The 27,147-nt window shown below is 54.5% G+C and overlaps 1 protein-coding gene across 1 annotated transcript; it reads left to right on the top strand.

The window, feature by feature from the left end:
• The first annotated feature begins 2,394 nt into the window (after positions 1 to 2,394).
• On the top strand, positions 2,395 to 22,039 carry LHX2 (LIM homeobox 2). The gene is made up of 5 exons (XM_046023836.1): positions 2,395 to 3,098; positions 4,585 to 4,787; positions 5,804 to 6,207; positions 11,839 to 12,044; positions 21,187 to 22,039. Exons 1-5 carry the CDS (start codon positions 2,979 to 2,981, stop codon positions 21,472 to 21,474), a joined length of 1,221 nt encoding a protein of 406 aa, XP_045879792.1. The 5' UTR covers positions 2,395 to 2,978; the 3' UTR covers positions 21,475 to 22,039.
• Positions 22,040 to 27,147: the final 5,108 nt, after the last annotated feature.

The following is a 27,147-nucleotide window of genomic DNA, read 5'->3' as shown; positions in this document are numbered from 1 at the left end:
CGCACAGGCGGGCGCACCGGGCGGGAATCGTGACTGCCGGGGAGTTTGGGGTCGGTCAGCGATGGGCGTGGGCTGCAGGTCAGAGCGGCGACGAAATCGTGTACTTACATATGTGGGGGGAGCGAAGAGCCGCAGGGTGCGTTTCCGTGTTTCTGGAGCAGCCCGCGGCGAGAGTTACCGAGGGCTCCTCCTCCCCCCACCCCCCTTCCTAAATCAGCCCCTCGAGTTCTGGAAAACGTACTGGAGCCGTCTAGCCTAGGCGCGGAGCTGCACCAAGGACAAACTCTCCAGCGCTGTTACAATTTTTTTTCCTACCCTTTGGGCGACCTCCAGATGAACCCCGGTGACTCCCAGATTAGATTTTCATTCCTTACTTCCTTTGAAAGAAAGTGCCCCAGATGCGTCAGTAAAACATGCCTGTGTATACGTGTAGGCGTCCGCGTGCCTGGGCGCGGGCCCCGTGTGCAGGCGCCAAAGCACACGTCTGTGGGAACACACGCGCACGCGCGCGTCTTGGGGTTTATGGTCCTTCCCTCGCGTTGGGGCATCTGTGCATGTGCATCGTGTACACACGTACTTGGAACTTGAAGAGTTTTTTCAAATACACAAAACATGGCCTCGGAGAAGCGCAGGCAGGGATTTCAGTCGTATTGTCTGAACATTTCATTGTATGTATAACGTGCAGTTTACCCCTTTACAACCGCATCCTCCTGCCTCACTGGCCGCTTACACCCGATGTGCCTGTGTAGATCCTAGTCCTGCATCCCCGCTGGCCATGTTTCTGGCAACAGAGAGGAACATGTGCGTTTGCACACATGAACACGAATGCACGTGCTCGTGCATATGCTCGTGTCTGAAAGTTTTGCACAGTAGGTAGAAGGTAGCCCCTTGCCTCCTTTTGGCAAGCAAGTCGTTTCAGAAGGACCCACCTCCAAAGCAGACCCTGGAAATGGGACTCCTGTTACTGACTTGACTCACTCTCAGTTTTTCCCCACAGTCACTTTATATCTCCTAAATCCAGCTTCACTCCACACCTAGGCATGGTGCTTGTGTCCCCAAGGGACTCTAGGTTGAGCCTGAAGTCTGGGGGATGGGGTGGCAATTGGGATTTACCCACAGGCCAAGTTGTTGATCCCTGGAAAGCTGGTGCAGCCAGGCGGCAGTCTGCGGCTTGATGCAAACAGCAGAGGATGGGCCCCCAGTCCCTAAGGACCTCAGTGACACCCAGTGTGTGTCCGAATGGGAAAATTTTTAATAGGAGGAGATGGAGAGGGAAAAGAGGGAGTGATGGACGAATTTGGTTAGTGCCCACTTTGTTCCAGGTACTTTAAAATCCATACTCTCTTTTGTTCATGACATGTGTGGAGGGGGCCTGCTCGACCCTCAGTGAAAAGATTAAAAACAGTCTAAAGGGAGTTCGGTCACTTGCATAAGGTTACAGTGCATGTGACTGGCAGAACGGGGATTCGAACCTATGCGTTTACTAGTGCCTAAAGCAATGCCCGCATTCACTCTTCCAAGCTGTAGAGGGACCGGGAAGGGCACGAAGGAGCTGCACGCTCCCATAAAGTGGGCCCTAGCTTGCTTGGAGCGAGGCTACGCTGGCTGGCCCTCCTCCCCAGGAGTCTTAGAGCTCCCGCCAGCTCGAGCCTCCTTGCCTCAGCCGGGTCCTCAGGAGGCCTAGGCGGCCGCCCGCAGCCCACAGCGCGGAGCCTGGGCCGAAGGCCGTGCTCCGCGGGAAGCAGCGGAAGGCTCCCGAAGCTCTGCCCCAGGCCTGCCTTCTCAGGCCTCCCCCGCCCGTGCCCGAGGTGACGGGTCTGGGCCGAGGGCAGACCGGAGTGAGAGCTCCTCAAGCATCCTCCGGCTGCGCCTTCTTAGGATGGAGACCGCGGGGAGAGAAGGTTTAATTTTTCAATCCCGAAGAAATCGCAGGAAACTGTTCGTAGCTTTAAAACTCCAAACCCCGCGCTCTCCCTCCTCCCTCCCTTCCTCCGCCCCCTCCCTCCAGCCTTGCCCACCAGCTCCCACCATCTCGTCGCTCCTCTCCTCCTCCTGCTTCTCCCCTCCCTCTCGGGTCTCCCGCCTTCCCGGAGCACGCGCTGCCAGGGCCCGGGGTGCTGGGCGGCCAATGGCGCGGCGGCAGGACGTGATGTAAGGCGCGGCTGTAGAAAAGGCGCGGACGCTTGGCTGGCGCGGACTGCAGAGCCGGGGCCGGGCTCGGCGCGCTCTTGGAGAGCATTGCGCGCGGCTGGGCCCGCGGCCGGCGGCTCCTCCTCCCACTCTGCTCCTCCTCCTTTTTCTCCTCCTCCTCCTCCTCCTCCACCACCTCCTCCTCCTCCTCCTCCTCCACCTCCTCCTCCTCCTCCTCCTCCTCTTCCTCCTCCTCCTCTTCAATTCTCTCGGTGTCTCGGCTCGGCTCGCTGGCTTCGGAGAAACCCGTACTACAGTCGCCGACCCAGCGCCTAAGCGGGTCGCCTAGGGCTGGGGGCGCACCCCAGGGTGGGGAGAGGTCCAGGCAGCTGGGCCGCCGCGGGCACCTAGCCATTCCCGAGTGAGACCCGACCGCAGCCGTCGCCGCCTCGGGCAGAGTTTGCGCTCCTGCTTTGCGCCCGGGGCGCTGAAGCCGGGCGGGCGATGCCCGCGGCGTGAAAGCGCCCGCGGCGGGCGCCGACCTCTGCCCTCGTCTTCCCCCTTCCCGCCCCCCCCCCCCCGCCCGGTGCCCTTGTGACCCTGGCTTTGGCGCCGCCGCCCAGGCGCCCCGCGATGTAGCTGCCCCTGCGCCTCGGCGGGAGGCGTCCTGGCCCGCGGGTGCCCGGGGCCCAGAGCCCGGCCTGGGGGCGCAGCCGAGCTCGGGCGGGGCCGGGGCCGCGGTGGCGATGCACCGGGCCCGTTAGCGCCGGGAGCGCCAGGCAGCTGAGGCGGGGGGCAAGCCCTCCCGCGGAGGAGCCGCGCCCCCCGGCCCCGCCGGTCCCGCCGCGATGCTGTTCCACAGTCTGTCGGGCCCCGAGGTGCACGGGGTCATCGACGAGATGGACCGCAGGGCCAAGAGCGAGGCTCCCGCCATCAGCTCCGCCATCGACCGCGGCGACACGGAGACGGTAGGCGCACGGCTGCGGGGTCGGGTCTGAAAGCTGGGACGGGGCCGGGTCTGTCCGCGCGTCTGCTCTCCGAAGTTTGGGGGCACTTTGGGGAGCGTCCTTCGTGCCGCACGGGACTGGGCGCAGGGGATCCGCGGACAGGATGCAAGGCCCATAGCTCCCGGCTCGGGGGAAACCCGGCTGCTGGGGCGGAGGAGGGAAACAAGGTTTAAACCGAAATTGCAGACCCCAAGGGTGCAAGAGAGCATTTCTCCCGAAGTGGGAGCGAAGTCCTACCCGCGTCCCGGGATGGCTCTCTTCTCACTGCACCCGGCCCTCTGGTCGCCAGCTCCGCGTTCCCCTCCACCGACTCGGCTGTAGCTGCTGACGGCGCCGCCTGCGGCGCCGGGAAGGGCGAACCAAACGGGAGCACTAGGGCTTCAGCCGCGTGAGCTGCACCCGTCCCGCCTCCTGGCAATCGGAGTTCCCTCTCCAGCACAATTTCAGGGGTCCAAGTCTTCGGGCCGGTGCTTTTCGTTGATCCTGTCCCTGGCCTCCTGGCGGGCCTGACCTGGCGGCAGTTCAGGCTCTGGCCTGGCTCTTGTGGAAGGAGAGTCCGTTTGGATCTCCACACCTGGCTTTGCCAGCCCAGCCCCAAATAGCCAGTTCCTCACCTCAGACTTCCCAGGGGGCCCGGCGAGCAACGCTATCCAAGCTGGGCTCAGAAGTGACCTTTAGAGGCTGAGGAGGTAGGGAGCACGGCTCAAGCTTCTCCACTTGGAAGGCAAGAGCAGCAGCCCCAGTGTCTCCGGCTTTGAGCTCTTCTTTCCGGATGAAACTCTCAGCCTGTCCTGGCCTCAGAGACTTTGAGGGCGCCCTTGTACTCTGCTCAGCATCTCCCAGGACCCAAGAGGGCCTCAGCCCCGGGGGCCCAAGGTGGTGGCGGGGCAGGGGTGCTGCGACCTGTCCTGGCTTAAACCTTTGGCATAAGGATCCAGAGATCACTGGGGCGCAGGCCGGGAACTCTATGCATCTCCCTGAGGCATCTGTGCAGAGGGTGACTTAATGGTCATCTTACCCCTTTCCTGGGGCCCAGCAGAGTGGCTCTTTTAAGAAACAGTTTTTGAGGGAGCTTTTGGAGGGCTTGACCGGAGTAGCCAGTGCTGCCCCAGCCCTCAAAACAGCCCAAGCCTTTCTGGGAAAAGGGCAGAGGGGCCAGGAAGGGGGGGGGGGTGGAACTAAAGAGGGGGATCCGTCCAGGCCAGCAGCCAGGCCTGGGCCTGTGGCCGGTCAGGCCTGTGTGGGCGGGCCTGGGTTCTGAGCCTCCTGAATATGGGCCTTTTGGGGGTGGAGGAAGGGCACCGCACTCCCCCGCGGCCCTCTCTGCGTTTAGGGCTGGCCGGAGCCTCGGAGGGAGCTGCGGGTGCCCGTTTCCCCGCGGCGGCAGCGGCGGCGGAGTCGCAGGCTGACGCAGGCGCCGCGGTCTCCCGCCTCCCTCCCTCCGCAGACCATGCCGTCCATCAGCAGTGACCGCGCCGCGCTGTGTGCCGGCTGCGGGGGCAAGATCTCAGACCGCTACTACCTGCTGGCGGTGGACAAGCAGTGGCACATGCGTTGCCTCAAGTGCTGCGAGTGCAAGCTCAACCTGGAGTCCGAGCTCACCTGCTTCAGCAAGGACGGCAGCATCTACTGCAAGGAAGACTACTACAGGTAGCCCCCCCCCCCCACCCCGGGACCCCCTCGCTGCCCTGCAACACCCTCACACACAATCTGGACCCCTCTCCTTTCCCTCCAGTCCCAGAGGAGGGCTCCCTTCCTAGCCGCCCCCCCCCACTCCTTTCCCTCCAGTCCCAGAGGAGGGCTCCCTTCCTAGCCCCCCCCCCCCCAAGCCAGGACATGTCGGGTGACAACTTTTCGAAATTTGAGGGAACTCTGGAAAGGTCTGGGAAGTACAGGGACCCAGAGAAAAGGGCCCACATCTGAGCTCAGGCACAGAAATAAGCTTGGATGGGTGAGTGGGTGGGGGTCTGTGCACCCCTCTCCCTTTGAAGTTTCTTGGGGGTCAAGTGGACGGAACAGAAACGGGCACACACACACCCCCTCCCTAAACCCAGCAGCCTGGGCTGGTGTGGGGCAAAGCTGGAAGGAAGGCGGAGGAGCAGTTGAGTGCATTTCCGGGTCTTTCGTGGACCTGGGAGTGAGAGCTGCCTAGAGGGTTAAAGACCCGGAGTCACTAACAGGCTCCAAGTTTCTTGTTTCTCCTCTCTGGTTTAGGGTCAGGGTCTGTTTATTTATTTTTTTTCTTTCTTTCTTTCTCTCTCTCTCTCTCCCTTCCTTTGTCTTTCCCCCATCTCCTTGTTTCTCCCAAATTACAAAGGTCTGTAGGATTCTCAGGCGCTGGTGTGGAGGGCAGGGGTGAGGGATGAGAAGGGCTAAGGGGGCAGCCCCCCCTCCCTGGTCCCCAAGCAAAGGCTTTCCTGGGGCTTGCCCATGCTCTGGGTAAAGGAGAAGAGTTGTGGACCTGAATATGGTTAAGGGAAACTATTTCAGGGCAGGACAAGACCTCGGCCAAAATCTGGTCCCCTCTTCCTCCATCGTCCAACTTGAGGCTGGTCCCCATCTCTAGGAAGTGATTTCCCCCAGTGGCAGCAGCGGCACCTGGAGGAGGGATCTGGGGGGTACCCAACCGTGTGTCCCCACAGTCCTTCCCTCGATGGTCCCTACAGGCGGTTCTCTGTGCAGCGCTGCGCCCGCTGCCACCTGGGCATCTCAGCCTCGGAGATGGTGATGCGTGCCCGGGACTTGGTTTATCACCTCAACTGCTTCACCTGCACCACGTGTAACAAGATGCTGACCACGGGTGACCACTTCGGCATGAAGGACAGCCTGGTCTACTGCCGCTTGCACTTCGAGGCGCTGCTGCAGGGCGAGTACCCCGCTCACTTCAACCATGCCGACGTGGCGGCGGCCGCAGCTGCAGCAGCCGCGGCCAAGAGCGCTGGGCTGGGCGCGGCCGGGGCCAACCCGCTGGGTCTTCCCTACTACAATGGCGTGGGCACGGTGCAGAAGGGGCGGCCGAGGAAGCGCAAGAGCCCGGGCCCAGGGGCAGACCTGGCGGCCTACAATGCTGGTGAGTGCCAGGCGCCCGGAGCGCCCCCATCGGGTCGGGAGAAAGTGTGTGGCGTGGACTGCGTGGAGCTAGAGTGAATCTCAGTGTGATTTATCTCTATCTGTATCATTCTGCGCACTCTAGTCCTTAGATCCCCCAGTGCCTGAGCACCAGACGAGCAGGCAGAAGCGACAGGAGGCTCCTCGGCTCCAGCCCGTGCGTACTTGGCTGGAGTGGGAGGAGAAGCTGCATTATTAGAGCCTTGCTGACCCCGGTGCAGAGCCTTGTCGCTGAGAAATTTATCAGAAGCAGCTTTTCAGTTCGGGCCTTTCCCCCACTTTGCTGGTCGGAAAGTGCAAGGTCAGAGAAAGCAAGGTGGAGCCGAGACACCACACTTGGTTGGCAGGGCTGAGGCTGGGAGCTGGGACGGTGAATGAACTATTGGGGGCAGGACAGCAAGGGTCCCAAGAGAAAGGACTGGCAGCGTCCTGGGGGACCAGGGGCTCTGCCTGGCGTTTGGCCCGGTCCTGTGAAATGTCCTGAGGGCAGTAGGATCCGGAAACTTGGGTCCAGGACCCTTAGGAACAAGGGCCGGTCTCTGATCGTCCTGCTCCACGAGGTCTTGGTTTTCCCCGGGTTCCTTCCTCCAAGCTCCAGGCGCTGGTTTGAGAGAGGCAACCCTAGGAAGCCGGCAGCGGGGGGATGATGAGACCGGAGTAGGCCTGGCCGTTCCTGCGGAGTAGGGTGGAGGGCTCGTTTCACATTTCCGGCATCTTTGAACCCCAGGCCATTCCAGGAGAGGCTCTGCCCCCTCCGGCGCTCCTCCCCATGCAGGACAGCTGCGGAGGTTCTGGGGCCCGGCAAATTGAACCGTCAACATCTGCCCGACGTCTGCAAGGCCGGGAAAGGTTTATGACTCCCCGGGCTTCTGAACTAGATAGAGTTTATTTGCAATTATTTTCTTCCCTTTATTTGCGGCAGAATCGGATTTGAAGGTTTTTGTTTTCTTCCTCCTTTTCCCCTTCGTCTAATGCACAGTGCAAAACAAAACAAAACAAAAACCCAGGACAGTAGGGAGAGGGCAGCTGCGGGAAAGAAGTCAGGGTTATTTTGATCTTTAAAAATCTGAGCTGGCTGGGGAGGAAAATTCAGCGGGAGTGTGTGTGGGGGGGGTCCCCTGTTCGCTCCAACGAAGTTGCTTGTTGGAAGGTGGATGGACGTATGTGTCTCGGTGTGCGGAGCTGGGAGGATAATGCAGCCGGCAGTCTGGTCGATGGTGAAGTGGCTGCCGGCAGGTCTGTGGCAGCAGATTAAAGATTTGTTGAAGGTTCAACCAGAGATGCCAGCTCTCTAAGATTTCCACCCCTCATCTCTCACCACCCTGAAAATAGACTAAACGGAGTCCAGGCCAGGTCCCCCAAAACAAAGCCCTGTCTATTTGTCAAATGGGGCCGGCCCCCAGTAGGTAGCAGCAGGCGCCTTGGCCCCAGGGCACATGGTGAGTGGGATCGTGTTTTTCAGCAACTGGGTTTGGAATAGGAAGGTAGAAGGGCACAGAAATTTATTTGTGCTTTTTGCTGCTCAGCCGCCTTCCCTGGCGAGGTCTGGCGGCACCGAGGAGATGTGTCTGGAGGCAGAGTTTCAAGGGACCTGGAGCCTCTACCAGACATCGCCCGCCCATGCCCTCTCCTCGTTTTTTTTCTCTGACCCCTCTCTTTTTTCCTTTCGACTCTCTCGATCCCCCTTTCTCTCTGGCTCTCTCTGTCCTTCTGTGTGTTTGTATCTCGGTTTCCCTGTTTTGGTCTTTTTTTTTTCCCCTTCTCCTCTGCCCGCGCGCGTCTCTAGCCTTGGCTCCGGCGATAGAAACCACGCACCGCGCGCCCGCGGTGGCTGTGCCGCTCGCTTATTCCGGGATCCCGGGACCAGGCTGGGGAAAGGGGACGCCTTCTTGGACGTGCCCGGGCCCGGGCCAGGCCTCCCCAAGTCTGGCTCCAGTTCTCCCTCCCCTCCCGGCACCGGCAGGAGAGGAATGGCCTCAGTGTGTGCCGGGGCTGGAAACGGGGCCGTGGAGGGTGCGACTGCGGGTGATGTGTCTGAGCGGGAGTCTGTGTGCGTGTGTGCGCGTTTCTGAGTGTGAGGACGAGCGCTTGTTGGTGTGCGTGTCCCACACCCAGGGTCCAGCCACCCCGACCCCTCCTTGCAAAGCCCTTGGCTCTGCGGGCCAGTCCGGTGGCGGTGCGGCGGCACCTTATTCCAGGGCGGTGGGCTCGGGCAGCGCGGGGTGGGCCGCCGTCGGTGCGCCCAGCCCGCCGCGGAGGGAAGGGCCGCCAAAGCCGTGGGGCCGCAGGGTCGGAAAGTCCTTCCGGGGCGGTGGCCACGGCAGCCCTCCTCTGGCGGCCCCTCCGTGCGCAGCCCCGGCGGCAGAGGCAGAACTGAAACCTCCCCCTACCCCTGAGCGGGGCCGCCCGCCGGCCTGGGGCGCAGACGAGGCTCTGGGAGCCCGCGAGGGGCCCGGGCCACGCACTTTGCGCCGGGGGTTTGTCCGCCACGGCCGCGGGAGTCCCGCGCGGACCGGCCGGTCGCACGGGCCTCCCCCAGCCCCAGCTTTTTGTGTGTGTGCCTGGCGGCGTAATTACTGATTTGATTCCAATCCATTATTTAGACAATTGAACCTACAATCTCGTCTTTAGTAAAATGAGGCGAAGTCAGATTTGATTACAGGTTCAGTCCCAGCGACAAGAGCTCGAAACCCGATGGGTTAATAACAGATCACGAGTAAATTATTCATGATTTTACGAGCTCTTTAGCTCCATTGAATCGGCCTAATTGAGAGGAAAAAAAAAAGGGGGAGAGAGAAAGCCCGGTCCTCCCCCTCCCCTCGGCCCCTCGCTCCTCCCCGATCCGATCTGGGGGAATCTCGGCCCGGCCGGGGTGTGGGGGACGGGAGTGAGGGCGCCTGGGGTACCGGACAAATCTGGGCCCAACGGCCACTTCCAGGCCGCCCTCACTTCCCCGGCGCAGCTCCCCACCGGCCGCTGGCCTGCACGGCCTCCCAGTCTCAGGCCAGCTCCTTTTCTTCCCTCCCTTCCTTTCCCCTCTCTCCCCTTTTCGCCACTCCCCAGCCAGTAACGGCTTCAGAATAGGCTTTCCTGTGAGGACCTATTTTCTTTGAGACCCGGCATTCAGTTCCTTAACCTGGACCCCCCACCACACATTCCCCTCTTTTTCCAGGCCTTGCTGTCCCCTCAGGCTCTCTCTCTGTCTCTCCGGATTTCTTTCTGTCTTTGTAGCTCTCTCTCTCCCCCATTCTTTCCCCATCTCCACTGCTTCCCTTTCCTCTGTCTCTCCTCTCTTTTTTCCTGGCTCTGTCCATCTTCCCTCCCTACCCCCTCTTCTTGACTCTCTTTCCCTTCTCTCTGTCTTTCTACCTCTGTCTCTTTCTCTCCTTTCTGTGCCCTTTCTCTCCCTCCCCCAAATCACCTCCCCCCCCCCAGATCTAGGCCACACTTGGGGCACATCCCTTGGGTGCATGGGGCGCCAGGGTCCCCATGGAGCTCATTAACAGCAGCAAGGCCCAGGCGGGGACTGGGCAGAGGGATGGGCCCAGAGATCCCCTGTGGGGAGGCCTGCCCCACCCCCCCGTGGAGCTGGGGACGGGGGCAAGATGAGGGTCGCTCCCTGCAGTGGGGGCAGGGCAGTTTCCATGGATTCCGTTTGGAGTCATTTTCTGATCCCTTTTTACATTGCTGGACTGCCTTCTTCACTCTGAGTGCTTTCAGTGGGAGTACAGCCCTGGTGGGGGACCTGGGTGCCTGGATGCATGTGGGAAGGGACCCTTTAGTAGCCACTCGCTGACAGCTTCAAGGTTAGTGACAAGACCAGCATCTTGCAAATTCTTTCTGTAAGGGACTGCTCCCCACCTGAGCAGCGGGTGGAGTCGGTCACCAGGAAATCGGGAGTACTTCTGAAGCGGTTTTGCCAGATTAAGCGCAGGACGCCCAGTTAAATTTGAATTGCAAGTAAGCAACAAATAAATTTTTAGTGCAAGTGTATCCAATACAATATTTGAATTTTAAATAAACAACAAATAATTTTTTAATGCAAGCATATCCACTGCAATATTTGAATTTTAGGTAAACAACGAACCAATCCTCAGGATAGGTATGTCCCAAGCAAAATTAGAGGCACACTTATACTAAGAAATTGTTCGTTGTTTATCTGAAATTCAGATTTAACTGGACAACCTGCATTTTTATTTGCCAAACCTGGCAGCTCTATTAGGGACATATGATGGGGCATAAGATACATTCCTAGCTGTCTGCTTTAGGGGACTGAATTGATCTCTTATGAGATTTTTCCCAAAGTAAGACCTTACATGTAGGATGTCTCGGGATACGATGAAGGAATCTTGGAGAGGAGTCCTTCATGTCCCCATCAGGCACCAGGTTGCCAAGTAACTTTCTGAAGCCTTAGGTTTCCATCCCTGTCCCTCACCCCCATTGCCTTCCAGGCGTTGGCAGCCCAGCCCCAGCTGGGCCCCTTCTGAATGGGGACTGGTTCCCCCAAAGAGCCATGCTTCATCTTTGCCTGCCTTTGTGGTGCAGTGGAAGGAACCAGGCAAGGACTGCAGTGTTGAATCTAGGCTCAGCCCTTACCAGTGGTGAGGCTGTGTACACATGGCTTCATTTCCCTTAGCGTTCGTTTCCTCATCTCAGAAATGAGATGATAGCAGTAGCTACCTCTTGGAGCAGTAGTGAAGGCTCCATGATATATGCAAAGCCAAAAGCATACCCTAGGTGTCAGATACATGTTAATTTCTTCCTGCAACTTCCTTCTCTTTCCGGCTAGAATTCTGCCACTCTGTGAGATTTCTAGGGATCGCTTCACCTCCCTGCCTCATTCAGCCAGTCTGTCTAACCGGGAAGCAAGTGCTTCCCCAGGGCAGGAGGAGAGGAATAAACTACAAAATACAGTTTCCAACCTTGGCCCAGTGCCCATGGCCCGAGGTCAGCCAGAACTTCAGGGCTGGGGAACTGATGAGGGTGAAATCAGAGTGAGTTTCAGGACTTTCAGATGCCCAACCCAGACCCTGGGGGGTGGGGGGGGGGATGGTGGGGAGAGACTGGGGACAGCCTCCCTCCTTAGGGAGTGCAGGGGGAAACGGGAAGAGTGTGGCCAGGGAGCCCTGTGCACTGCTCTGTCCTCAGTCAAGAGATTTCCCTTTCTGAGCCTCAGTTTCAACATCTGTAAAAAGGAGGAAATAATGCCAGGCTAATAGGGTCGTTTTAAGGATTCAGTGAAAATATGGAAGGCCTTTAAGCGCATCACCTGGACTTGAATAAGCCATCAACAAGTTGTAGCTGTTGTTATTGATGACTCAGAATGGTTTTTGGGAATCTCTTAGAGCTGGGTTTGAATCTGGCATTTACTGGCTGAGAGACCCTGGGCAGGCAGGTGGCTCTCTATGAGCCTCAAATTCTCCTATAAATCTACCAAGTGGGAATAATATTGTCATCTCAGCGTGGTGCGAGGCATGCAGTGTGGTCCTTGAGCTAGAAACTTTTGGTGGCAGGTGGGGCGGGGCTGGACCAGGCCGTGTAAGGGGGCAGGTCAGGAGGTTCACCTGCCACCTTCTGTGTGTCCCCTCCCCAGCGCTGAGCTGCAACGAGAATGACGCGGAGCACCTGGACCGAGACCAGCCCTACCCGAGCAGCCAGAAGACAAAGCGCATGCGCACCTCCTTCAAGCACCACCAGCTTCGGACCATGAAGTCTTACTTTGCCATTAACCACAACCCCGACGCCAAGGACTTGAAGCAGCTTGCGCAAAAGACGGGCCTCACCAAGCGGGTCCTCCAGGTCAGCTGGGCGGTGGCAGGGGCTGAGGGTGGGGACACCTGGAGAGGTTCACAGCGGCCTGTAGCCCGTGGCCTTAGAAGGACCTTCCACCACCCGCTGTGTGGGCTTCCCTTTGTCTTTCTCTGCTCTTCCTCCATCTCTTCAGTCTCTAGCTGTTTTTCAGGGTTGTGGGTTCTTTCCCCCTCACTCTACCTCTTTTTCCATTTTTGTCTTAATTTTTCTAGTTTGTGTATGCGTGTCCCTCTGTCCTCTCTGTCTCCACACCTAGCCTCTTTTCTTTCTTGTAAACAATTCTTCGTTGCCCTTTATTCCTTAGGTGACACTCAAAGTGTTCATGGAGTAAAAGGTTCAAGCATTTCAGAAAAATCCAGAGCATCCCTGGATGCCGGTCCAGACAATCGCACCAGCTGTTTGCTCCTTTTGCTTCTTGCTCCTCACTCGTCCTTTCTAGTTCCTCTTTCGGTCTCTCTCTAGATTTTTCATCTCTTTCTTATTTCTTAGACTCTCCTGGAAGCAAGGTTTGGGAGGGGGGATGTGGACTGACCCCCTGGGTGGGCCGGGGGAGCTGGAAGCAGATTTCCCCTTTGAAACCGAGCAGAATTGCACCTGTGAGGGTGCTTTCTGCATAGAGAGACCCCAGAGCTTTTTCCAGATTTTTGAAGGGTCAGGGTCTGTCCGTACCTCAAAGATGTTAAGAAACATAGCTTGGGGAGTCCCAGGCTCCTGCATGACCCAAATTCATGGCAGAGATTTGGGCCACCACTTCTCAGATGGTCAGCTCCTCCTCTTATTCACGTCACGGTCCTGGGCAAGTCATTAAACTCCTCTGAGTCTCAGTTTCCACATACGTAAAACAGGCACAAGAAGTTATCTATACCTCCGACTTATTCGAGAAACCGTCAGGATGATATAAGGGTCCACAACAGCGGCTGACCCTTAACTGCTCTGTGGATGATAGCTAAGAGTAACGTTAACTGGATTGATAAACTAACTGGTATTAACCAGTATGAATGATTTTTCTGGTCACTGGACTTCAGTTTTCCTATCTGTAAAACCATAAGGTAGGGGAGGATATCTTTCTTTATAGCACAATTTAACCAACTTCGTCCTTGCAATGTGTGGTCGTAGGGAGAGCAAAGTACATTTTGGGCTAAGAAAATCAAGAGATGAAGATCTGACCGAGGTCTCACGACAGGAGGAGGGGTGCTGGGATTTGAGTCCAGCCAGTCTGATTTATCCTCCAGCCCCATGTCATTGGGGACTGAGGGCTGTGGGACTGGGACGCTGAGGGGGTGAGAATGACGAGGATGGACACCAAGGGCTGCACGACCACCCTAGGTGCGAGTATGTCGGGCGGGGCTGGGGGGGGGGGTAGAATTTGGGGCTTGTTGGCAGTGGCGGGATGGGACTGTGACTCGGGCGCTGGTCGGTGGATTCCCAGGGAGCTGGGAGTCCCACTGCCCGCAGCCCTGCGCAAAGCGCAAGGTGCTGGGGCAGCTTGGTCTCTGGCGGGCTCTGAGACGCAAAGGAGGCGAGGGCTGGCCAATGGGACGCTGATGCGCCGCTCTGGGCCCGCCCCCTACTCTGCGTGGGCTCCGCCCTTCCCATTTGGGTCCCTTTTGCTTGCGGGTCCCTTTGTCCTGGCCTTGACAAGGGGCAAGGACATTGCCTTGCCCAGCGGGGTCTCAGATCCCCCTTGTCCGTTTCCCTCAGAGTTTATGTCCTTGGGTTACGTCCCAGATCCCTCCTTGGCACCCCCGCCATTCCTCATGAGCGAATTTGGTCATCTGCCTCTTCTCTGGTTAGTAGGATACTTTGTCCCTTCCCCTGTAGAGAACCCTTTAGGGCAAGGTGGTGAGGGCCATTCAGTGAACCAAGCCCTGGGAGCAGCCCAGGGCAAGAGCAAGGACTTGGAGTGAAGCAGAACTTAGCTCAGGAGGACCTGCTTTTAGTTCTGTCCCTGGACTCCCTGCCTGTGCATCTTGAACAGATCAGTTTCCCTCTCTGAGTCATAGCGTTCTCACCTGTAAAATGGGCACCATTGGGGCATATACCTCTCCCAGTTATCCCAATTCAATGATAATGAGTAAATGCTCATAGCTGAGTCTGAATCTGGTTGAGGAGCCATACTCTGTTGGCCTTTGAGGCAGGAGGCTTGCTTGGTTCCCTGATTTAGAACAATCAGGTTCCCAGTATAGTTGTCTCTCATTCTTTCATCTGACCAAATATCTACACAGAGATGAAGGACTCCCAGTCCCAGCCCTGAAGAAATTCACCCTCTTAATGGTAGAAACAGACCTACTTTCAGTTTCCCCCTTGTGTGATCTGTTGGGAGGTGGGTTCTGTGTGAGACCAGAGAAAGAACTAATTGTTTTTTGGGTAAGGAGAGGTTCACCTGGGGGACCCGGGTGAACCCTTGCCCTGTGCCTTCCTCCCCTAGAATCCTGAGTCAACCTGCTCACACCTGTATGCCCCCTCCACCATGGGGACTCTGAAAAGCCAGAGGCAAGGAACTAGTTGAGGGAGGAAAGCCCTGACAGTTAGGGGGTGTCTCCACATCAGTAAATGTTGGAGAGCACTGCTGTGTGTCAGGCACATTCAAAGGCCTGTGAAACACATTTGCTCACTGCGTTCTCACTATCAGACATCCTGATAACCTCCTCGCTGTACAGATGAGAACATTGAGGCCCAGATGATTTCCACTTGCCCCAAGTCATGCGTTGCTATTAGTAGCAGAACTGGATCCAAATCCAAGCCTGTCTCTGGGCAATGGACGTGGCTCTTTCTCCGCTAAGCCAGCCCAGCAGTGACTGACTCTGAGTGTGAGTATGATCACGGGCTTGTATGTTGTTGAGGGTGGCAGTGGGCACACCCGTAAGGCAGCCCAGACCACCGCTCGCCCTCTTCTCAGATCTCCAAATCTCTCACACTGATCCTTAATATCCCCTAACAGCCCGACTGCTCATGATTATGCCGCAGTTTGCAAAGCTCTCATCTGCCTTACCTTAGTACTTTTCTGCCCATTTTACAGATGAGAAGCTTAAGAACTAGTGAGATGATATGATTTGCTGGAGGTTGCAGGAGCCAGGCACTGGCAGGTTGGGGCTCTCTCCCAGGGGCGTTCTGACCGCCGATGGGCCAGCTGGGGGAGCTGGGATGGGAGCCTTTGGGGACCAGGCAGGTGGTGGTGTGACTTTGGAGGATAACAGACTGGTTCAGGTCCTTTGGGACTAACAAGCTATGCGATTTGGGCACTTAACCATCTCTCTGAGCCTGATTCCTTATCTGTGGAACAAAGGTAATAATCGTTTGTGTCTTGAGAATTCTTGAGCATTGAGACAATGACTGGAGGAAGCCTCCAGTGGAGCGTGGCCTGGTGTAAAGTCGGTGCCCAGGAAATGGTTCTTGTCTACACTAGCTCAGTGGCACTAAGCCTTGGGTGCCCCCTGCAGGTTGTGGTCCCGGTTCACCCTTCAGAGAGGGTCTGTATGCAGGGGCAGGTTGAGATAGAGGCTGTGTTCTCAAAGGGGATTGATAGAGGGTGTGTGTGTGTGTGTGTGTGTGTGTGTGTGTGTGTCCCAGACAGTGTGTGTTGTGTAGGGGCGTTCTGGGCTGTTCCTGAACCTGTTATGCATAAGTACCTCCAATACGGTAGGCCTGGGCTGCCGTATCCTCTGCTGGAATTTGGCATCCGCTGATGTGAGGTCCAGGCCCAGCTCTCCCACTTACTCTCTGAGCCACATTGAGCAAGTGACTTAACCTCTCTGAGCCCCAGTGGCCTCGGCTATAAAATGGGGTTGATCATAATATTCATTAGGTGTTTGCAAGGAGTAGATGAGATGACTTCAAGTATATTTTATAAAATACAGATTCGGGACTCAGTGCACATGAACTTCACACGCATTTACACAGTAGGGTTCAGCCAACCAACCTCTCTTAAATTAAAAAAAATTTAATTATCTTTATTTTGCAGATGAAGAAACTGAGGTTCAGGGAGACTAGGGACCCTTGTCCTCAGTTCCACAGCTAGGAAGTGATGAAACCAAGAGTCAAGCCCAGATCTGTCTTGAGTCCACAGCTCTTTCCAGTGTAGCACAGTGTAGGGACTGCGACCTTCCTGCCTTGGATCTAGCTGCAGAAAGCAGCAGCAGAGATGGAGAGAAAAGGAGGAGTGGGTCGTAGAGGCTGTGTCTTGGGAGCAGAGCAGAAATCTTGTTGTAGAGCCACTAAGTGCAGAAAAAGTACTCAAAATTATCACCAGCAACAGCATGGCCACTGCAATTCTCACTCTCTACCCATGGGCAGAGTGACTGGGAGAGAGAATGGACCCTTGTACAGATGTCCATGAAGACGTTGGGCTTTGCAAATGCTTGGAGACCATTCCTCAACCCACAGATGCCCCTTCGAGTTGCCTCTCTTCCTTCCTGGGGAAGGGTCGGGAAGGCAGAATAGGCCCTGGGCTTGGGGACAGGAGTGGTGAGCTGATTGATCTGGATGGGCGAAAGTCTCCATAGTGTTTCCTGGTATGACTTTGAAAAAAAGTACCTTTTAACCTCCAACAGTTTACAAACAATCTTTGGATGACTGGTTCGTTGTCACTAACTTGTGTGAGCACATGGGAATGGAGAATGCTAGCTGTCCTCTGTTCACTCATTTATTCAACAAATAACCGACCTTCTGTCTTGTTCTGGCTGGGGCGTGACCCAGACAGTGAGTGGGACCCGCTAGATCTGGAGCAGGAGCTACCATCCAGAAGGCAGACAGATGTGCAACAAATAATTACAAATGGCAGTAATGTTAGTACTTACCTTGTAAGACACTAATGAGTTACTACGCGCAAAATGCTTAGAACCTTCCGGAGACGACGTCTGGTTCTTAGTGAATAATATTTGTTATTATGACTTTATGGGGCTGCTGTACCAGAGGACATACTCTTTTTCTTTTTTTTTTTTTTAGATTTTATTTTTAAATGATCTCTATATCCAATGTGGGGCTTGAACCCACAACCCCAAGATCAAGAGTCATGTGCTCCACCGACTGAGTCAGCCAGGCGCCCCAGGACATATTCTTTTTATTCTTTTTTCCTCACATCCATTCATCAAGAGACATTAGCCCCGCAACCGCCTGGAGTGTCTGTGTCGTGACTTCCGCTTGCCTCATCTGATCGGACACTTTACATGCGGCCGTTAGTTTGATGTTATTAAAAATGCCATGATGTAAAAATGAAATCTTAAATAAAAGAAAAAAAGGAGGGCTGGCTGGCTGGCTCAGTCAGTAGAGCATGATTCTTGATCTCAGGGTTGTGGGTTTGAGTCCCATGTTGGGTGTAGAGATCACTTAAATAAAATCTTTTTATTTTTTATTTTTTTAAAGATTATTTACGTTAGAGAGAGAGAGCGTGTGCGTGCGTGTGCGTCGGGGGGCAAAGGAGAGGAAGAGAATCTCCAGCAGACTCCCCGCTGAGCGCAGAGCCCGCCCCAAGAGGCCCAGTTCCAAGACCCTGAGATCATGATCTGAGCCAAAACCAAGAGTCGGATGCTCAACTGACTGAGCCACTCGACACTCCCCAAAATAAAATCTTTTTTATTTTTTTTTTAAAGTGGCGGAAAGGGCATCTTTGGGCATGAAGATTTTATCTTAGGGCTGTTTTCCTTAGTGACCCCGGAAGGGAGCTTTGAGGCAAAGTGGTTTTCCCACGGGCCCTCTTGGTCCCCTTGATGAAAGAATCATAGGGAAGGGAATTTGTGAGGCAAAACACAGCCTGCAGGGCCAGCGGGTGTCTGAGAAGGAGTATGTGGCAGCCTCTTCATCCACCCAGGACTCACTGGGGATCCCCTGGGCGCCAGGCTACAGGACTCCCCACAGATGAAGAAGGGGGCTGTCAGTTTAAGAAGATGGGCGAGTGGAGCAGGTCATCTTCTGAGGTCTGCCCTGGGATCTCCAGCCTGTCAGAACCCCGAGAGGCCATCCCCTGGGCAAGTGACTTCACCTCTCAGAGCCTCTCTGGTTTTAAATCTGGTTAGTGGGGACATCGATAGTAGCCCCTGCTAGGCTTCTCCAGGAGCTGACCAGGGACATCACACATTATAGGGCAGCTAGTGCCTGGCACACAGAAGTCCATAAGTGGTATCTATCATTACTACTTTTTTAAGATTTTATTAAAAAAAAAAAGATTTTATTTACTTATTTATTTGACACAGAGAGAGAGAGCACAAGCAGGGGGAGCAGCAGGCAGAAGGAGAGGGAGAAGCAGGCTCCCCGCCGAACGGGGAGCCCAATTCGGGGCTTGCTCCCAGGCCAGGAGCCGAAGGCAGACGCCCAACTGACTGAGCCACCCACCCAGACGCCCCTCTGTCATTACTACTATGAGTTCAGTGCACGTTACTCATTCTTCCTCTTTGTCAGTCCCTGTATCTTATCCCAGGGACATGAAGATGACTTAGGGGCCCTAAGCCACTTGGGAGGGGACTTTTGGTTCTGGTGAAGCCCTGCGGAAGGTGAAAACCAGACCCAGCACAAAACCCCCCGCAGCAGCCTGGCTTTGGGTTGCCTTGTTGATTTTATCTGCCAGATTCCCAGTGCCTCAGATTGGGTAAAGCAGAGAAGGCAGTTGGGGAAGATGGTGTCATTGTTTACAAATCACTGTTAGGGGCAACAGCGGGAGAAATAGCTAACAGCTGGCAGCTAACTGGTTCCAGCCTGTCCCCAGGGCTTGGAGCCCTGGACCTAGGAGCCCGTACCGCCCCCAGGGCTCCCTGCTCCAGCTACTGCTTGGAGAGACACACACAGGCCAGGACAGCAGCAGAGGGTGGCACCGAGGCTCCAGTCTTCCGTGTTAGACCTGACGTGAGACTTTGGGGGAAGTTGCTTCCTCTCTGTTGATTTTTGCCATCGGCCATTCCCTGGGCCAGATGGACAGAGTCTCACACCTGCAGAAGGGAAGTCCTCCCTACCCTAAGAAGAGCACGGTGCCTGTGGTCTTAGAAGCACTGTACTCACCAGCAGGCCTCCAGAAGAGGTGATGGGCTCGCTTTGGGCAGAAGGCCAGGGAAAATGTGCTTTCTTCCTGGAAGACACAGCATGCGGGGGAAAGAGCTTTGTTTCCTGACCTCACAGTGTCTGAGTCTCTCCTTAGGATTCTCGTAGATGTGCCCTTTTTTTTTTTTTTTTTGAGATTTCATTTATTTATTTGACAAAGACACACGGTGAGAGCAGGAACGCAAGCAGGGAGTGGGAGAAGCAGGGAGCCTGAGGCAAGGCTCGATCCCAGGACCCTGGGATCATGACCTGAGCTGAAGGCAGACGCCTAACAACTGAGCCACCCAGGTGCCCTGGGATGTGCTTATTATTTGAGCCCAGATCTTATCAGGCCACCAGAAAGGCTCATTGGACACCACAGGCCCCCGTAGGGGGTTGGTCCCCAAGGGAAGGCAGGGCCAGGATTCAGCCCTTCCCACTCATGCCTGAGACACTGGGAAGACAGGCAGATGCGGGCACATCTGGAAATATGCAACTGGACACCCTAGAATCTGTAGAATTCTCTAAGGTCCTTTGTTTTATGGGGAGGCTTCTGGCGGGTGTTTTTCTCATGCAAAGGGAAGTGATGGGGCCCTGCCTTTGGGCTTTTTTTCTTTGGGAGATACAACTACCCCCCCATCCCCACTCCCTCCGCCCCTCGCAACAGGATTTCCTAGGCCTCGCTCAAAATATTTTGAGGACCTCTGGGTACCGCCAGATCTCTCCGTGCAGTTAGACTGGACTCCAGTAGCTTGGCGGGGGCGGGGGGGCGCAGGGGGTTGAGCTGTGAAGACGAGTTTCTGTGCATGTCTTTCCGAGTGTGTACAGGCTTGTGTGCAAAGGTGCGGGTGTAGAGGGATGTGCGTGTCTGTGGCCATGGAAAAATGAAAGTAAATACTTATTCTCTCTTTGGTATTCTTTGCATACCAAGCTCAGTTCTCACTGCACAGCGCACCCACCTATCTCATAAATGACACTGAGGCGCGGTCGATTTGGAGAAGGAATTCGCAGGTCACCACCTCCCTGGACTGGCTTTAATCCAGGGGGCACTGTCCGCCCCACCCTGAAACCTAAAACCCCCTGGGGGTCCAGGGTAGCCAGTGGCTTCTCCCCCTGATGGCGGTGGGGAGTAGGACTGCTGTCTCTTTCTTCCTCGAAGTAACTCTTTATTGACTGATTCCTTTGTGTTCTTGACACCATTTTCCCACTTTCTGACCATGAAGCACTTTAAAAATTGTACCAATAAGAACTTACGGGATCTCTTGCCTGCTTAAAGGCAACTGCCAAGGGGGGAGAAAAGAATCTCTCAACCGTTGTGAAAAATGTTTCGGTTTGCGCACACCTTCTGGAACAGCGCTGTCCAATAGAAATGAAACGTGAGCCACGTGTAGAATTTTCCATTTTAAGTTTTTTAGCAGCCACATTCCAAACATAAAAAGAAACCAGCAAAATTAATTTTAAGAAGGTGTTTTATTTAGCCCAATATATCTACAATATTATCATTTCAACACGTAACCAGCGTAAACAATAATACTGAGATAGCCTACCTTCTTTTTTTCCCTACCGAGTCTTCAGATCTATTTCCGTGTTTTCCCCTACAAAGGGACCACTTCGTGGCTCGTCCCATTTCAAGTGTTCAGTAGCCACTGGTGGCTAGTGGCTACCATACTGGAAGAGTGCTGCTCAGCTCTAGAACCTTCTAATAGAAAGGGAAACCCAGTACTAGCCATTAGAGGAAAAGAAATTTTTATTTTATTAAGAGCAAAAATTGCCAGCCCCAGGGTGCCTGGGTGTCTCAGTCGTTGGGCGTCTGCCTTTCTGCTCAGGTCATGATCCCAGGGTCCTGAGGTCCAGCCCCGCATCAGGCTCCCTGCTCAGCTGGAGGCCTACTTCTCCCTCTCCCATTCCCCCTGCTTGTGTTCCCTCTCTTGCTGGGTCTCTCTCTGTCAAATGAATAAATAAAATCTAAAAAAAAAAAAAAAATTGCCAGGCCACCCTTTTTTTAATTCCCCTTTCTGCAAAAGCCTGATATGCATCTCCGGGTGGGGGGAGGCTCTGCTGCTCTCCAGATCCTGCCTCCCTTCTCCTAACCAGCGCTTCTCTCTCTCTCTCTTACCCCACGCAGGTCTGGTTTCAGAACGCTAGGGCCAAGTTCAGGCGCAACCTCTTACGGCAGGAAAACACGGGTGTGGACAAGTCGACAGAGGCAGCGTTGCAGACGGGGACGCCATCGGGGCCGGCCTCGGAGCTCTCCAACGCCTCGCTTAGCCCCTCCAGCACGCCCACCACCCTCACAGACTTGACCAGCCCCGCCCTGCCAACTGTGACGTCCGTCTTAACTTCTGTGCCTGGCAATCTGGAGGGCCACGAGCCTCATAGCCCCTCACAAACGACTCTCACCAACCTTTTCTAGTGACTCACGCCCTCCCCTCCCCCCCCACAATTTCTTTAAAAAAGAAATTATCTTTAGTTGAATTCCAAGTGTATTTTAAAATAGAGGCTTTGAGCAACTAACTAACCACATTTTAGGATCTCGCCTGGAAACAGAGGAAGAAAATAATTGTGTGTCCCGCTAATGCAGCGGTGTGGACTTGAGGAATTACTTGGAAAATCTATCTGCAACACAACATTTGTGTCACTGTACAGTTTTGTGGACTGAGCGAGGAAAAACAACAAATAATTTAAGTTGGCTAGAGCTTCTGTATTTTCAAAGACTGCCACGTGCCTTAGGAATACTGTTTTATCTCCATACTTTGGATGACTTGTTCATTTTTCTCTCCCTCTTTTTCTCTCTGTATATTTATGACCAGAGCAAAAATGTAAAAAAAAAAAAAAAAAAAAAAGTTTGTTACTTTGAATAGTCCTAAAAGAAAAAAAAAAAAAAAAAAAAAAACGAAAAATCAAACCCCCTCCAACGGTCGCTTTGTTGTTTTAGAATTTTAAGGTGGAAGTCTGTTCGAATATCAGAATTTGTAAAATCTAACCAGTAATAAAACCACTTATTGAAACTAGTTGGTGCTGCTGCTGTTTGGTGGGGTGTAAAATTCACAGGACTTATGGGTCTTACTGAAACCCAGACATAAATCCCAGGGCCTTCTCTCTCTCTCTTTTTTTAAAGATTTTATTTATTTGACAGAGACACAGTGATAGAGGAAACACAAGCAAGGGGAGTGGGAGAGGGAGAAGCAGGCTTCCCACTAAGCAAGGAGCCCAATGTGGGGTTCGATCCCAGGACACTGGGATCATGACCTGAGCTGAAGGCAGACACTTAACGACCGAGCCACCCAGGCGCCCCCCGGAGTCTTCTCTTATTTAATATTTATTTATAATACGTGTGGGTCCCCCACTTCTGTGCCAGGCTTTGGGCTGCTTGTTGAAATCTGGAGATTTCTTGCCATCAAAGCATATAGAGTGGAGACAAGCACAGAAGAGATAACCTGCATGATCTGTGCCAAGTGGAGAGTACGTCAATGAAGTACTGTTAGTTCATTCATTTGTTCTTTCCAGTATTAAATTAAGTTGCTCTGCTGAATACTTGTGATCAAGGTAAAAACCTTATCACACCTGCCTTATCTGCTCTTGCCTGGGCTAGAAGGGTGTGTCAGGCAATGAGGAAGGCTGCCCCTCCAAGGAGTGAATGCTGTCACCAAAGGGCAGCTTAAATCTAATTTTTCTAATGAAGTAAAAAAAAAAAAAAATTAATCTCCCAAGAGGGCAAAAGCAAATGAATTTGGCTTCTTTACTATGGCTTCAGGCAACCTCAGAAACCCACAGAAAGGACACATCCAGGAAGGACAGAGGATTAGAAGCAGGCAGAATGAGATTGGAATCTCTACTGTTGCAGTATGAGCTTAGGGAAGTCACGCCACTTCTGTGAGCCACTTCTGTGAGCCGCCATTTCCTCAGCTGGAAGAAGATAATGGCCTTTACAGACAGTTCTAATGAAAATGAGGCAAGGTGTGCTGAAGGGTCAGTGGAGGGCCTGGCATATGGTGGAGACTCACTATGTCTTACTGAGTCACAGGTGACTCATAAAGACGTTGCAGGTGGAGAGCAGGAATGTGTGTATCAAGGCATCGCCCATCATGGCTGAATGCATCAAGCAGGTGTGGTAGCATATTAAGCAGGAGCTATTACACCCCTGATTTCTTGCTCTGAACCCTGCTGCAGAGCACTCTGTTACCAGCTTCACTGAATGCCAGTAGTTACCTAGCAAAACGTCCCTCAGTGGCCAGCCAAACTGAAAATCCAGAGGGAAAATCATAGTTGCCTTGATGACAAAACAGCCAGGAGAGATTGGGCGGGGGAACAGTCTAGCCCAGGACTGGGGTGTCTCTCCTGTTCTCTCTGAGCCATCATGGTTAGGACAGGCTTGGGGAGGAATGGGCTGGGAGTGCTTCAAGCCTGGACAGACTCACTTCCTGAAATGTCACAAACACACACTCAGCAACACTACTAATGTTACTGTTATTTCATGCCTGGAAAATAGTAGGAGCGCAATAAAGTTTCTGTAAACTTCTATATTGATCTATAATGCGTGTAAAGTGCACACATCGGAAATGAACAGCTTGATTCATGTTTTCCAAATGAACAACCACCACGTAGACACCACCCAAATCAAGATATAGGACAGTGACAGCACCCAGAAGGCTCCCTTGGGCCTCCTCCCTGTCAACCCCTCCCAAGACAGCCCCTGTGCTGACTCTTAGCACCGCGGATTAGTTTTATCTGTTTTGATCGATATATTTTTGCTGAGTGAATTCAGGATTGCTCAAGATTAGCCATTTTGCCTGAGGTCAGGCAGCTTAGTGGTGAAGAAGCCAGCATTGGAACTAGGTCTGTCTCTAGACCCCGAGTCCTGTCAGCTAGGGTAATAGGGTCTGTACCTCACTGATGGCTGCGGGAGAGAATGGGAACAGAGGACTGGGGCATGGGTAAGCACACCGATCCCACGCCAGCTACTCCCAGGGACTTACGTACGTGCCCACAGACACGCAGGCACACACGCTCTTGAGACGCTCATGGATAGCTAGACCCACAGGCTAAGGTGCTTACGCCCAGACAGCCCCACACAAAGACACACAAACACAAATGCTCGCAGACAGACATCAACAGGCCCAGACACTCACAAATACATCTAGACAGACACCCAGACCGCCCCCCACGGGGAGACCCGCACACAAACCCAGATGTGTGCACAGGCAAACATTTGCAGGCACCCAGACGCCCCCGCATAGCCCGGTTGTGCCCCCTTGCTCAGGCCCGGACAGAGCCAAGTCCGATCCCTATCTCACCTGTCAGCACCGCCACCCAGATGGAGCAGACCCTGGAATGATGCCCGGGGGTCCCCCACCCCCTACGCGGGAGCAACTTGAGAAGAGCCTGCTGTCAGGCCCGGGGATGGGGGCGCTGTGGAGGAGATGTGACTTGCCCCAGAGTCAGAGACTGAGACACACACACACACACACACACACACACACACGCTGAGTGGGAGACTCAGAAAGATAGTGATAGAGGCAGGGAGGGAGGGAGTGTGGCAGAGAGAGAGTCCCAGGTCCGGGAGACAGAGAAAGAGTGGCACACAGAAAGGGACAGGGACAAAGACGCAGGGGGCAGGAGACAGAGAGACAAGATCAACCACAGACAAGCTTCTGAAAAGAGAGAAACAGCAACAGAGTAGTGAAGAGGTAGAGAGACAGACAGACAAAGATAGGGGCCAAGATTCAGAGTGTCAAAGCGTAGGGGAGAGATGACAAAGACAGAAATTGAGAAGAGACGCCTCAGAGATCAAGGGATCCTGGGACAGATTCAGAGGCTGAGAGAGACCAAGGCCGAGAGCCAGAGCCTGAGAAGCCGCAATGGGCACTTTGAGGCTGATAAAGGGAGGCTCTCCGAGACCGAGAAGCGAGACAGAAATAGAGTCTCGGGCTGAGGGAGAGGCGGGCAAAGGAAGGCAGGTGCTTGGTGGGGAAGGAGTGAGGCTGCCGGCCCAGCTTGGCCCCCTGTGGCGGTACTGAGGGAGTCGCTGTCCTCACACTGCCACCTCTGGCTCTGGGCATTGTCCTCCCCGCCCTGCATGCTGCTACAGAGGAGACCAAGGCACCATCTCTGAGGCCCTCTCGGCTCCGACATGTTGTGAGTGTGGAGAGTCCCCTCGTTCTTGGGCCCCACACCCAGGCCTTGCACTGGGCAATCTGCAGGAACCGAGGTGTTGGCCGTGATCCCGTCTCACCCTATCAAGTCCCCTTTTTCACAGAGTGGGAAGGTTGGGGACAGATCTTTGACCGTCTTCTCTGCCTTGAATGAATTTCGGCAAGGTACTTAGCTACTCTGAACCCCAGTGTCTGAATCTGTAAAATGGGCCAGCGGTATCCAGCGTACAGGGGGTACTGTCAGGACCCCTGAGAGAATGTGTACATGCTGCATTCACGTTCCACCAAATGCGAGGGGAGCCACAGCGATGGGACGAAGTGTCCTGAGACATGGGGAGGGACTCCAAGGAGATGATATTCCAGCTGGGATCAAAGGGGACGGGGTGAAAGATGGGAGCAGGGGACCTCTGGGGCTGAGGAAACAGCCAGAGCCCAGGCAAGAGAGCACACAGCACAGCTGGGAGCGGAGAGTAATCTAATGGCGGGGCCGCCCCTGGACAGGTGGGTGACGTTTAGCCCATGGACAGCCTTGAACGTCAACCTGAACTTCATCCTGGGGGTTGTGGGTGAGCTGTCTCCTGACATCCCCCTTTCTTAGGGGGCAGGATGAACTGGCTCCTTTCCCACCTTGCACTCAGTTTGGAGTCCCATATGGCAGAATCACCTTTCTGGAGAGGAAGGGTTTGCCACTGTGACCTGTGGGTCCGGCTGCAGGAGCAGCTGAGGCCCCAGGAGGGGTCCCCTGGACCCTCTGACCCCTGGGGACTCTAGGAGTGCTAGTAGGCCCTTCCTACGTCCATTTCTACCTTCCCCTGGCTCTGCTCCTCCCTTCCTCCTTGGCCGAGGGCTGGGCAATGGGGACTTGGAGCATGGAGATGTTTGGCCAACAGCCCCTCCCTTTGGCCCCCGGGCTGTCTGGGAGACAGACGTGCCAACAGGCAGCTACTGCCCAACATGAGGGAATCCCAGGGGGTTATAGAAACCTCCCCTCCCCCAACACCCAGGAGGGAGAGGCTAGCTCTGCAGGGGGTGAACGTCCCACCCAACTTGCCAAACCTTTGGAGTCATGATCTCATTGAGTCCTTCCCACAGCGTTATGAGGCAAGGATTATCATTCCATTTCACTGAGAAAGAAGCCAAGGAGAAGTGTTTTGCCCAGGATCACAGAGCTTGGGGGCCACAAAGACATCTTCGTTGCAATTCAACCAATCCAGTGGGCACACATCAATTTCTCTGCCATGCCAGGCACTGTGCTGGGGACACCTGGACGATTCTGGGCATCCTAGGGTCTTGCAGAAGCAGACCGGGCAGGAGGGTAGAGGGGGATGGGGGTTCGAGATACAGAGAGGGAGCCCAGAAGAGGCTACTAGTAGATTGATGTTTGAGGGACTTTGTGAGTTGGAAGATTGGGCAACTGACCTAGAAATGTGTCGGGCCAAAGATGGTTCTGCTGTATTTGGCCCCAAATACCCTTCCTGGCTCTCCATCATTCACTGGAACCGGGGGTGGGGGGTGGGGGGCGCTATGGCTGGTGTATCTATTTTGCAGAAAACTTTTTATTATGAAAAATTTTACTTTTTAAAAAAGATTTTATTTATTTGACAGTCAGAAATCACAAGTAGGTAGAGAAGCAGGTGGGGGGGGGGGAAGCAAGCTCCCCACTGAGCAGAGAGCCCGACGTGGGGCTCGATCCCTGGACCCTGGGATCATGACCTGAGCTGAAGGCAGAGGCTTTAACCCCCTGAACCACCCAGGCACCCCAGTTATGAAAAATTTTAAACACACACAAAGTAAACAGAAGGATCTAATGAACCCCCGGTACTCATTGTCTATCTTCTACCCTTATCAACATTCACTCTGCTTACAACAGCCATACCTCCACCCGCTGGCCACTCCCAGTTCAGTGACAATGAGGAGTATCACCTAGGGGTTTG

Source organism: Meles meles, chromosome 11 (assembly GCF_922984935.1).
Source record: "Meles meles chromosome 11, mMelMel3.1 paternal haplotype, whole genome shotgun sequence".
NCBI lineage: Eukaryota > Metazoa > Chordata > Mammalia > Carnivora > Mustelidae > Meles > Meles meles.
Note: the sequence above shows the minus strand (reverse complement) of the source record. Positions and strands in the feature narration are given on the sequence as shown.